The sequence below is a fragment of the Ascaphus truei genome, chromosome 3, assembly GCF_040206685.1.
Source record: "Ascaphus truei isolate aAscTru1 chromosome 3, aAscTru1.hap1, whole genome shotgun sequence".
Taxonomy (NCBI): domain Eukaryota; kingdom Metazoa; phylum Chordata; class Amphibia; order Anura; family Ascaphidae; genus Ascaphus; species Ascaphus truei.
Genome location: NC_134485.1, coordinates 169,214,091 through 169,227,383, shown reverse-complemented (window position 1 = coordinate 169,227,383; position 13,293 = coordinate 169,214,091). Strand labels below are relative to the sequence as shown.

The window sequence follows — 13,293 nt, the reverse complement described above, 5'->3', positions numbered from 1 at the left end:
CCCTTGTAGTCCGTATAAATACTAAAAATATAGACAAGGACATCAACTACATGTTTGTTTTAATTATTTTTATTTATTTATTTTTCAGTACAACTGGTATTCATCAGTATTTTATATACATTTCTATGTGCTGGCAAGTATTCAGTGATGTGGATGCAAAATTAGGTGTTCACATGTGTACTTAATCTGTTCCACCTAAAATTTAGATTGCCAACACAGTGTTTTTTGCCTTTTCAACTAATTAAGCTAATTGGACTTGGGGGGTATATAATATGAGACACCACACACCCAGAGTCCATCCCCTGAAGAAGTCTGTTAATCAGATGAAACGCGTAGGGAAGGTGTGCAGTGGACTTTTCAACGCTTGCAATTGAACTGCTGAGTATCTTTACCGGTCCGGTATTAAGAACGGTTCCCGTGACGTCATCCGCTGGTCCGCGACTTCAACCGTCCCCGGTGGGAACTAAAAAGCAACTGGTTGGTGTGCACCGGGGGAGAGACCATCGTGGAGTGCCTGATTCGTCAGTTCCTGCAGGCAGTGAACAACGGAGGCAGCAATCTGTTCCAGTGGAGCCACGGAGGGACTTCAACAGCAAAGCAGCGTTTCCTGGTCCTAGGAGCATGAGTATTACTCATACAATGCTTTTAATTGTTTTATGTTTGTGAGTTCATTTTTATTGAGATTTTTGGGAATTAAATATATCGATTTTTGCACAGTAATGCACTAGGATTTGGCGCTTTTTTTTTCTTATATTTTTCTATGCAGGTGGAGAGGGAGGTCGTTGTGCCCTTTTAAGAAGCTGCCGGTTGATCCTAATAGTGCCTCTGTCACTCCCCAATTATTGGATCTATTTGTTGGACTCTAGAGGACTATCTGCAATTTAGCAGATTAAGGCAAAGTTCACAGCACCACACATATTTTTTTGTATAATTGTATGTTTTAGCTTTTTTTATATCAGACATTCACAGTGCACTTTTGGTATATGAATTGATTTCACTATTCAGGATTTATTATAGTAGTATTCATTATATCAATAATATGTTTATATATTTATGATTTTTAATCAGTTAATTCAATTTTATATATCCTATATTTCTGGTTTTCCACACACAAGCGCAGACCCTCATTGTATATATATATATGTAACCCTGTTTCTCCCCCCCCAATCTCACATAGGGTCTATCTTGGGGAAACTTATGCTGGTTACTTCTTTGAGTGTGGTGCAAACCTGCTGGCAACGGGGGGCCCTGAGTCTCCCGCATGGTGTTATAGGGGAATGACAGGACAGGCTTCTGGGGTCTTGCCCGAATTGTACTCACAGGTGCAGCGCCTCCATCTCTTGCAGCCCCCAGATGTATGGGGAGAAGTCTCTGCAGGAGAACCTCTTTACCTTCTTCCCAATAGACTTCCCTCTCAGGCCAGAAGTATAGTAAAACATCAATCTCTATATTCTCTCTGTATTCAGCACAGCAGTCAGATCTTAGCTCGTAGGGCTTCCACCCTCAGGATGTCCCTGGACCTCACTCCCAGCCAAAGGGCACAAGGAGCAGTCCCAGCTCTTCCCTTACTCTCTGCTAGAGTAAGGGGAACAGTCTCCCACCGCTCCCCTAAGGTAGGGCACACAGTGTACAGAGCCCTGCACACTGCACTCGGGTAGACCAGCCTCTCTCATGGTACAGGCAACTGTTAAATACAGGAAGTACAGTGCCTTAAGTACAGATCCAGTAGGAACCACCCCTGTGCCTCTTATTGGACACAAGGCCTGATTACATTACCTTCTCTGACTCAATGCATTGCAATGTGTGGGGAAAACCCATGATTACTCCAGGAAAACCTACCTTTACTAGGAATTACTGCCAGGAGGAGGGCAGACCTATAGCCCAAAATCAATCAGGGCTATATATATATATGTATATATATATATATATATATATATATATATATATATATATATATATATATATCTATATCTATCTATATATATATATATATAAAGGAGAAAAAAAACAAAAAACAGGCGTACTCATAGTGTAGTGAGGTTAACAATTTTATATATGGGACTGGTAAAATATGAATTTTCCACTCACAAACGGAGGATAATAAATCGCATGTTTGAGATATAATACTCAATCGCCAACATGTACAGCAGGAACTCGACTGCATCACCGTATTGAAGGGAATCCGTGGTAGTGATTCTTTCATGGATCGAAAGTAACCAGGCACCTCCTCGCTGTTCAAGTGTCTCACTCGTTGTGGAGGGCTTCCGGGTCAGCGTCATACATACATATCCCCCGACGAAGTCTGCAAAGACGAAACGTGTAGGGCGTTATTATTTGGAGTATCTTTTTTATTATTATTGAATATATTTATATTCTCATGCTCATATGCTGCTGGTGAGAGGATTGGCCATACATATGTGAAAAAACAGAAAGTTAATCCCTGCGCTTCTCCCATTGGGATAGCAATAAAAGGAATACAGTATATATATACTGCGGGAGGTAAGCGGAGCACAGCAGAGCAAATGCAGGGGCTAAACACCAAAATGAATAAAAGTCCTTTATTGCATGATCGACATCATGGTAAGTGGTGAGTAAAAATCTCTTACGCGTTTCAGGCGTCTGCCCTTTATCAAAGAGAACTATTCAACACACTGCAACTGCCCGTCTGATATAGGTTTATCCCTGCTTCCAGCTGATCTCAATGGGATGATTTTCGCGCTAGAACGTCAGGCTACAATCTCATTGGCTGTCTGGTGCAGCCAATGGGATGAATGAACCCTTGTACTGCGTGTGTGATGTGCAGGAGATGTTTCAGATCAGCAGAGCTGCTGCAGTGTGTATGAAAGAAAGCAACAATATTGTAAGACAACATTAAACACATATTAAAAACAATGTATCTATATAGTGAAACAATCTACTCGGCTGAAATGGTGGTAAGGAGGTAACAGATGCAGAAGAATGATGCATATCATATACCACGGATATTGATAATAGTAGGCTGTTAATAAAGATTTTTTCTTCCTAATGTAAAACAGCAGTAGGAACCTGATTTTAATATAGTAATAGCTGTATATTAGTTGTTCATTGATTAGACTTATAAGCTCTTCTAAATAATAATCATACAATCAGAATTCCTAATATGTCTACCCTATATAGGGAGTTAATGGAAAGAGGCATAGTACACTTATTGTCATATACATATATATGTACAGAACAGAAAATACAGAAATAGGTGATGTACATTCATATATATAGATATTCGATTTATTCCACATTAAGAAGATCATATTCTTTCCTTGTATAACAACTTCATTTTTGTGAAACAACACTTAGAAATCACCCATTTCATTGACAATCCTATACAGCTATATATGTTTAGACAGTTCTCATACAGTGCTTATTTGGGGACATTAATGTCCTTAGTCATACCCTGCCATATAGTGTAACTGTATATGCAGGTAATATGTCTATATACAATTTAATTATGTTTTTGTATCCTTAGTGTGTCAAACATGTTGTGTTGTAGTGGTGTAGATATGCTGTATGCTATTGATGTTTATATAACATATAGTGTTTGATTAGAATTTGATTTAAATTAGAAAGTATTTAAATTAGAAAGTGTTTCAACTCCCAGTCAATGTTCATACCCTTGGGGGCCAATGTCCCAAGGGTATAGATCCAGTGCATTTCTCGACGGTTAAGGAGTGACTCTCTGTCTCCTCCTCTAGGATGAACAGGGATATATTCCAAAGCACTGAATGTTAAATGCTCTATCGAGCCTTGTACACATTTGTTAAAGTGTCTGGCCACTGGGTAGTTGTCATCTTTATTTCTAATTGTTCTGATATGTTCTCTAATTCTTATCTTTAGCGGTCTTATAGTCCTTCCAATATAACTAGAACCACATGCGCATTTGAGAACATAGACAACATAGTTGGAGTTACAAGTTAAAAATGAATTTATCCTATGTCTTTGTCCCGTGAAGATGTTCTTAATTGTTTTAATGGGGAGTGCGTATTTGCAAAAGTTGCATGTTCCACATTTGTAGAACCCCTTGGGAAACCCTTTCTCTGGAACCCTTCGATCTCTGTACATACTGGGAGATAGGTGATCTCCCAATGTTTTGGCTTTGCGATAAACTATTTTTGGTTTGGAGAGTGTAACTCTATCTAAATCCCCATCTAGTCTGAGTACCTCCCAATGTTTGTTCAGGATTGATCGTATACTTCCTGCTTGTCTCGAGTAAGTGGTAATGAATAGGGGTATATCACCCTCCTGAGTACTTTTTTGCTTTTTGGCCTTCTTATGTCTGCACAATATAGCTTCTCTTTTACATTGTTTAGCGTTTTGTAATGCACTTTCAAGAACATTGTCTGAGTAACCACGAGCCTTAAATCTTATTTTAAGTTGTTCTGCTTGATCTTTGAAACTTGAGTCAGTCGAGCATATCCTCCTGAGCCGTAAAAACTGACTCTTGGGAATGCTGTTCAAGAGTGGTCTAGGGTGTGCACTATTTGATCTGAGCAGAGAGTTGCGAGAATTTGCTTTTCTGTAAATGTTAGTTTGTATGGAAAGATCCGTGTCCACATATAAGTGGAGATCTAAGAAATCAATATAGTGGTCATGAACCATATGTGTAAATCTAAGATTGCAGTCGTTGGATTCAAGGTATATGAAGAATAGTGAAAGTGTGTGTGCATCCCCAGACCAGATTAGTAACAGGACGACCTGTTACTAATCTGGTCTGGGGATGCACACACACTTTCACTATTCTTCATATACCTTGAATCCAACGACTGCAATCTTAGATTTACACATACTGCACCGACACACTTTATTCGAGCAAATACCCGGTATGTACCTGGCAGATACCTGGAATGCGCCGCTCCTCACCTCTGGCAAGCCCCGTTGCATTTGCCTTCCCAGCCTGGGTTCATGCCTGGCTGATGGGCGGCTGATCTGTTAAATGATAATGATTAGGATTTAATAGGCTGCAATGCTTCGCGTGTCTACCAGATGGCATAAATTCATGAATTGTAATGCAGTATATATATATGTACTGTGCAGTATTGCAGCCAGCGGGAATAAAATGCTTCAATCCCTGCCGGAAAATAACTCAATGCACTCGGGCAGAAAACAGTCACAAACCTCAATACACCCGGGTATACCCGAATTCGTGGGACTAGCCGAGCTCGAATAAAGTATGTCGCCAGTGTATGGTTCATGACCACTATATTGATTTCTTAGATCTCCACTTATATGTGGACACGGATCTTTCCATACAAACTAACATTTACAGAAAAGCAAATTCTCGCAACTCTCTGCTCAGATCAAATAGTGCACACCCTAGACCACTCTTGAACAGCATTCCCAAGAGTCAGTTTTTACGGCTCAGGAGGATATGCTCGACTGACTCAAGTTTCAAAGATCAAGCAGAACAACTTAAAATAAGATTTAAGGCTCGTGGTTACTCAGACAATGTTCTTGAAAGTGCATTACAAAACGCTAAACAATGTAAAAGAGAAGCTATATTGTGCAGACATAAGAAGGCCAAAAAGCAAAAAAGTACTCAGGAGGGTGATATACCCCTCTTCATTACCACTTACTCGAGACAAGCAGGAAGTATACGATCAATCCTGAACAAACATTGGGAGGTACTCAGACTAGATGGGGATTTAGATAGAGTTACACTCTCCAAACCAAAAATAGTTTATCGCAAAGCCAAAACATTGGGAGATCACCTATCTCCCAGTATGTACAGAGATCGAAGGGTTCCAGAGAAAGGGTTTCCCAAGGGGTTCTACAAATGTGGAACATGCAACTTTTGCAAATACGCACTCCCCATTAAAACAATTAAGAACATCTTCACGGGACAAAGACATAGGATAAATTCATTTTTAACTTGTAACTCCAACTATGTTGTCTATGTTCTCAAATGCGCATGTGGTTCTAGTTATATTGGAAGGACTATAAGACCGCTAAAGATAAGAATTAGGGAACATATCAGAACAATTAGAAATAAAGATGACAACTACCCAGTGGCCAGACACTTTAACAAATGTGTACAAGGCTCGATAGAGCATTTAACATTCAGTGCTTTGGAATATATCCCTGTTCATCCTAGAGGAGGAGACAGAGAGTCACTCCTTAACCGTCGAGAAATGCACTGGATCTATACCCTGGGGACATTGGCCCCCAAGGGTATGAACATTGACTGGGAGTTGAAACACTTTCTAATTTAAATACTTTCTAATTTAAATCAAATTCTAATCAAACACTATATGTTATATAAACATCAATAGCATACAGCATATCTACACCACTACAACACAACATGTTTGACACACTAAGGATACAAAAACATAATTAAATTGTATATAGACATATTACCTGCATATACAGTTACACTATATGGCAGGGTATGACTAAGGACATTAATGTCCCCAAATAAGCACTGTATGAGAACTGTCTAAACATATATAGCTGTATAGGATTGTCAATGAAATGGGTGATTTCTAAGTGTTGTTTCACAAAAATGAAGTTGTTATACAAGGAAAGAATATGATCTTCTTAATGTGGAATAAATCGAATATCTATATATATGAATGTACATCACCTATTTCTGTATTTTCTGTTCTGTACATATATATGTATATGACAATAAGTGTACTATGCCTCTTTCCATTAACTCCCTATATAGGGTAGACATATTAGGAATTCTGATTGTATGATTATTATTTAGAAGAGCTTATAAGTCTAATCAATGAACAACTAATATACAGCTATTACTATATTAAAATCAGGTTCCTACTGCTGTTTTACATTAAGAAGAAAAAATCTTTATTAACAGCCTACTATTATCAATATCCGTGGTATATGATATGCATCATTCTTCTGCATCTGTTACCTCCTTACCACCATTTCAGCCGAGTAGATTGTTTCACTATATAGATACATTGTTTTTAATATGTGTTTAATGTTGTCTTACAATATTGTTGCTTTCTTTCATACACACTGCAGCAGCTCTGCTGATCTGAAACATCTCCTGCACATCACACACGCAGTACAAGGGTTCATTCATCCCATTGGCTGCACCAGACAGCCAATGAGATTGTAGCCTGACGTTCTAGCGCGAAAATCATCCCATTGAGATCAGCTGGAAGCAGGGATAAACCTATATCAGACGGGCAGTTGCAGTGTGTTGAATAGTTCTCTTTGATAAAGGGCAGACGCCTGAAACGCGTAAGAGATTTTTACTCACCACTTACCATGATGTCGATCATGCAATAAAGGACTTTTATTCATTTTGGTGTTTAGCCCCTGCATTTGCTCTGCTGTGCTCCGCTTACCTCCCGCAGGATTTCTTCTACTGTTTATCATCAGCGTGACGCACGCCTAAGGAACAGCTGATATCTGCTAACTGTGAGTACCCCAGTCCGCTTACCTGCGTTCTGGGGCTAATGTTCCTTGTACCCACATACCTCCTAAGGGGGACATTATACTGTTCTTAGGTAATCAGATATTTTACACTGATTTTACCGTTAGATACAGGTCCCGCCCGCCATAGAGGAGTAAGGGTTAACTGTATGGAACACACGGTTTACATGCTTCATAAGACAGCTTCTCCAACTTGTTATTGATCATATGACATATACCTACAATCATTTCTACAAGGAATACCACTTAGCTGAGCACGGTACTGGGGATCTTTTCCCTATTTTTTCACTGTATATATATACAGTACTACAGCGAGAAATGTCCTCAGTACAGTATATGTGTGTGCTTCTATTATTTACCTATGGATTATTTATTAGGAATATTATTTATGTAGGTGATGATAATGTGATTTATGAGGAGAGGCTTTAGATTATAAAAGAGGGGATATAATAACTATATACAAATATATTCGAGGACAATACAAGGAGCTTTCAAAAGAATTATTCATCCCAAGGGCAGTACAAATGACACACAGTCACCCCTTGAGGTTGGAGGAAAGGAAATGTCACCAGCAACAAAGGAAAGGGTTCTTTACAGTAAAGTCAGTTAAAATGTGGAATTCATTACCCATGGACACAGTGCCAAAATACCGGTCAGTTTGGTTCAAAACCGGACACCGGATAACCCTATATAACTACACATACCATACACCTTTTAAAATTATGTTGTGTAAAGCAAGACCTTTGCATTGATATAAAAATGGCTGATCTCTCATGTACTCATACTTTGTAATATGTATTTTGCAACTGTACTACTGACTGTCAATTTTTCTAAATATAATAAATGATTATGCAGCTCACTGATTGCAATTCATATGTAAGTATAGGAATACATTAAGTACAGCTATGGTTGCAGGAGTACGGGTATAAAGCGGATAAGGCAGGTAATTCCAATGCTGTCAGTCCTAAATGTGGAGGTAATTACGGAACTAATGTGGTACCGGCCTATGTTCGGTACATTATAACTTGCGGCGAGGCGGCAGGGAGCTGAGGAGTGTGAGGGCGGCAGAGTGGCAGGCAGCAGCGAGCATGGCTGAAAGGCGGGCAGCAGAAGCGCAGAGGGCGGGCTGGAAGCGAGGCGAGCGCAGGCTGCGAGGAGGCTGAGGCAGCGACTGAGGAGGCAGCGGTGCTGGACTAGGGCAGCTGTGCTGTCGACTAGTGAGGACGAGCTGAGTCGTGAGACTGGAGGCTGAGGACAGTAGGACTGGAGGAAGTGAGGTGGAAGTGGAGGAGGACAGCCAAATCGAGTCAGGTGTAGGGAGGCGGTGATCTGATGAAGTCTGCAGGATGGAATAAGTTAATTACACAATATGGGGGATATGATGATGATGGGGGGCCAGGGTGATGATGGGGGGGATATGATGATGATGATGGGAGGCCAGGGTGAGATGATGGGGGGGATATGAAGATGATGATGGGTGGGGTTATGGTGACATGATTGGGGGTGGGGGGAGATGATGGGGGGGAGGATAAGATGGGGGCCATCCTGGGGAGATGAGATCATGATGATGGGGGGTGGGCACGGTGAGATGGTGGGGGGGGGAATTAAGATGATAATGGGGGGGGGGGATAAGATGGTGATGGGGGCCATCCTGGGGAGATGAGATCATGATGATGATGGGGGTATATTTTATATGTATTGTGGAGGTGGGGGTATATTTTATATGTATTGGGGAGGTGGGGGTATATTTTATATGTATTGGGGAGGTGGGGGTATATTTTATATGTATTGGGAAGATGGGGGTATTTTTTATATGTATTGGGGAGGTGGGGGTATTTTTTATATGTATTGGGGAGGTGGGGGTATTTTTGAAGTGAAACTTCTTTCGTGGCACCTAGTCCTGATAGAACAAAACGGGATAGATGGGGGCGAAATGTGAAACGGAAGTGAAGTCACGTAATGGACGCCACTCCGCTCACATGTCCCCTGTCACATACACGCCCCCGGCGCCGCTCCTAATCGCCGCCGCACCCCCACACACACCCCCACACCCCCCCCCACCCGGCTGCTGACATATGCGGCGGCGATAGCCGCCGCCGCTCCTAACGGCCCGCATAACTGTTCCACGACCGCTGCCATGCCGCGCATGCGTAGTTGTGATGGCGCCGCTGACGGACGGCACACATGCGCAGAAGCGGCTGGCGGGGGGGGGGGGGGGTGGGTGTGTGTGCAGAATTTGCGTAAGGGGGGGGGAAGAGAGGTGGTGCGCCATGTTACACCCTGCCCCTGGCTTCAGTTGGACACGTACACACTGACTGACCCACCCACACCCCCACACACACTGACTGACCCACCCACGCCCCCACACACACTGACTGACCCACCCACACCCCCACAGACACTGACTGACCCACCCACACCCCCACACACACTGACTGACCCACCCACGCCCCCACACACACTGACTGACCAACCCACGCCCCCACACACACTGACTGACCCACCCACGCCCCCACACACACAGACTGACCCACCCACGCCCCCACACACACTGACTGACCCACCCACACCCCCACACACTGACTGACCCACCCACGCCCCCACACACACTGACTGACCCACCCACACCCCCACACAGACTGACTGACCCACCCACGCCCCCACACACACTGACTGACCCACCCACGCCCCACACACACTGACTGACCCACCCACACCCCCACACACACTGACTGACCCACCCACGCCCCCACACACACTGACTGGCGCACCCACGCCCCCACACACACTGACTGACCCACCCACGCCCCCCCACACACTGACTGGCCCACCCACGCCCCCACACACACTGACTAACCCACCCACGCCCCCACACACACTGACTGACCCACCCACGCCCCTACACACACTGACTGACCCACCCACGCCCCTACACACACTGACTGACCCACCCACGCCCCCACACACTGACTGACCCACCCACGCCCCCACACACACTGACTGACCCACCCACGCCCCAACACACACTGACTGACCCACCCACGCCCCCACACACACTGACTGACCCACCCACGCCCCCACACACACTTACTGAACCACCCACGCCCCCACACACACTGACTGACCCACCCACGCCCCCACACACACTGACTGACCCACCCACGCCCCCACACACACTGACTGACCCACCCACGCCCCCATACACACACCCACACACCCCCACACCCCCCCCCCCACACACACACCCCACACACCACATCCCCACCCCCCCCCCTCCCACACCCCCCCCACACACCCCTCCCAGCACCCCCCCCCACACACACACATTGACTCACATACACACACTAACTGACACACTGACTGACCCCCCCACACACACACACACTGACTGACCCACACTGACCCACACTGACTGACACACACACACACACACACACACACACACACTGACTGACACACACACACACACACACACTGACTGACACACACACACACACACACACACACACACACACACACACACTGACTGACACACACACACACTGACTGACTCACATACACACACTGACTGACTCACATACACACACTGACTGACACACATACACACACTGACTGACACACATACACCCACGCTGACTGACACACATACACACACACTGACTGACATCCATACACACACACTGACTGACACACACACACACACACACACACACACACACACACACACACACACACACACACACACACACACACACACACACACACTGACTCATATACACACATTGACTGACACACACACACACACACACACACACACACACACACACACACACACACACACACACACACACACAAACACACACACACACACACACACACACACACTGACTGACTCACATACACACACTGACTGACTCACATACACACACTGACTGACACACATACACACACTGACTGACACACATACACCCACGCTGACTGACACCCATACACACACACTGACTGACACCCATACACACACACTGACTGACACACACACACACACACACACACACACACACACACACACACACACACACACACACACACACACACACACACACACACACACACACACACACACACACACACACACACACACACTCATATACACACATTGACTGACACACACACACACACACACACACACACACACACACACACACACACACACACACACACACACACACACACACTGACTGACACACATACACACTGATTGACACACATACACACACAAACTGACGGACACACACACACACTGACTGACACACATATATACACACACACACACACACATACACACACATACACACACTGACACACATACACACACTGACTGACACACATACACACAAGGAATTCACACTTAGTGCAAATAGCTAATACAGGGGATGTGTGCCGAGCACGCGCATTATAAGTGAAATTTATTTGCGTTTTGTCAATGAAATTGTATTTTCATTTTTAATTAAAACATCACCAATACAAATACAATTTCTGTGACAAAAGTCAAAGAAGTTTCACTTACTATGCGCATGCACAGCACACACAGCTTTTTTTAAATGTATTTTGGTGCGTGGGGGTATTTTTAAAATGTGTTCGGGGGCGTGGGGGTATTTTTTATATGTGTTCGGGGGGCGTAGGTGTCCAGTATTGTGTCCAGAATTTTTGGACAAGCCACCTGGCAACCTTAGTCATGCTGCAATTTTCTACATTCCTTCCCGTTTCAGGAACATGAATCATGTGTCACATGCAACAGCAAATCACTATACAGAACGCAATGATATAATTGTACATTGTTTGTTACCCTTTTAAAGGAAATAAAGTTGTAAAAAAAAAAAAAAAATCCATTGCGAACCAACTGTTACTAAGCAACATAGAACAAAACAATGCTCTCTCCATAGCAGCAGGAGATCAATGTGATATCCCTGTTCTTCCAGTGGTCGAAGTGCCAGTTACAGTACAGTGTGGGACCCTTTGCAATCAGCAGCTGCTATTTCAACTGGGCTGACAAACATGACTTTACCTCTACTACCAGGAAACTCATTTAACAGGAATGTAAGTATAATATAATATAATACCAGACAGGCACATGTGTCCATTCAAGCAGAAGAAACAGATCAATAGTGTAAATTAATTCAAATACACTTTCTACATGTTTGAAAAACCCTTCCTGCTACATTAGATGTGATGCTAATTATATTTTTAATATCCATTGTTTGTATGCACTATTTTCTCCTTTTCAGTCCTGGTCTGGGTTTGTGTTCATAATTGTACACTAAAAAGACAAATTATTATTTATCAGTCTTGCTAATGTCAAATTACTTTTAGAGGGATATTTATCAATATCCATGCTGTGCCACTGGTGAAAAAAAGGACCAGATTTATCAACCTAAAAAACATTCATTGCTTTTATTGAGATTGTTTTCTTTGGCGAGACTGGTGGTATTTTTCCTCCACTTTTTTGCCCCAGTTTTGCAGGTGGGAGCACCTTGGTGAGAGCAGTAATCTGGTTGCATACTGTAAAATAGAGCAGTTTGCCTTAAGAAAGCCTAGCAACCTGTGTTTGTGAAATGATGAGCAGTAAACAAATACTGTTAACCTATAAAGAACAAAGCCCTACTTTCTTTTGAGGGTAATCTGACACTTATCTCATTTTAATAGCCCTTTAATATCACAGATCTCCAGGATTATAATATTATTGGTAATCCAATTTGTTCAACATTGGTGTCTATTGATCATTTCTCCTGGCTGAAAAACAGATGAATGGAGCAAAGAAAAAAGAAAAAAAAAAAAACATATTTATCAAAGAAAAAA

The 13,293-nt window shown here is 43.2% G+C and overlaps 1 protein-coding gene across 1 annotated transcript in view; it reads left to right on the top strand.

Moving 5' to 3' along the window:
* The first annotated feature begins 12,354 nt into the window (after positions 1–12,354).
* EFHC2 (EF-hand domain containing 2) overlaps positions 12,355–13,293 on the top strand; it is a 173,552-nt gene continuing 172,613 nt past the window's right edge. Inside the window, exon 1 of the mRNA XM_075589734.1 lies at positions 12,355–12,534. Coding sequence (XP_075445849.1) covers positions 12,493–12,534 — 42 coding nt within the window. The 5' untranslated portion in view covers positions 12,355–12,492. The remainder of the gene's footprint in view (positions 12,535–13,293) is intronic.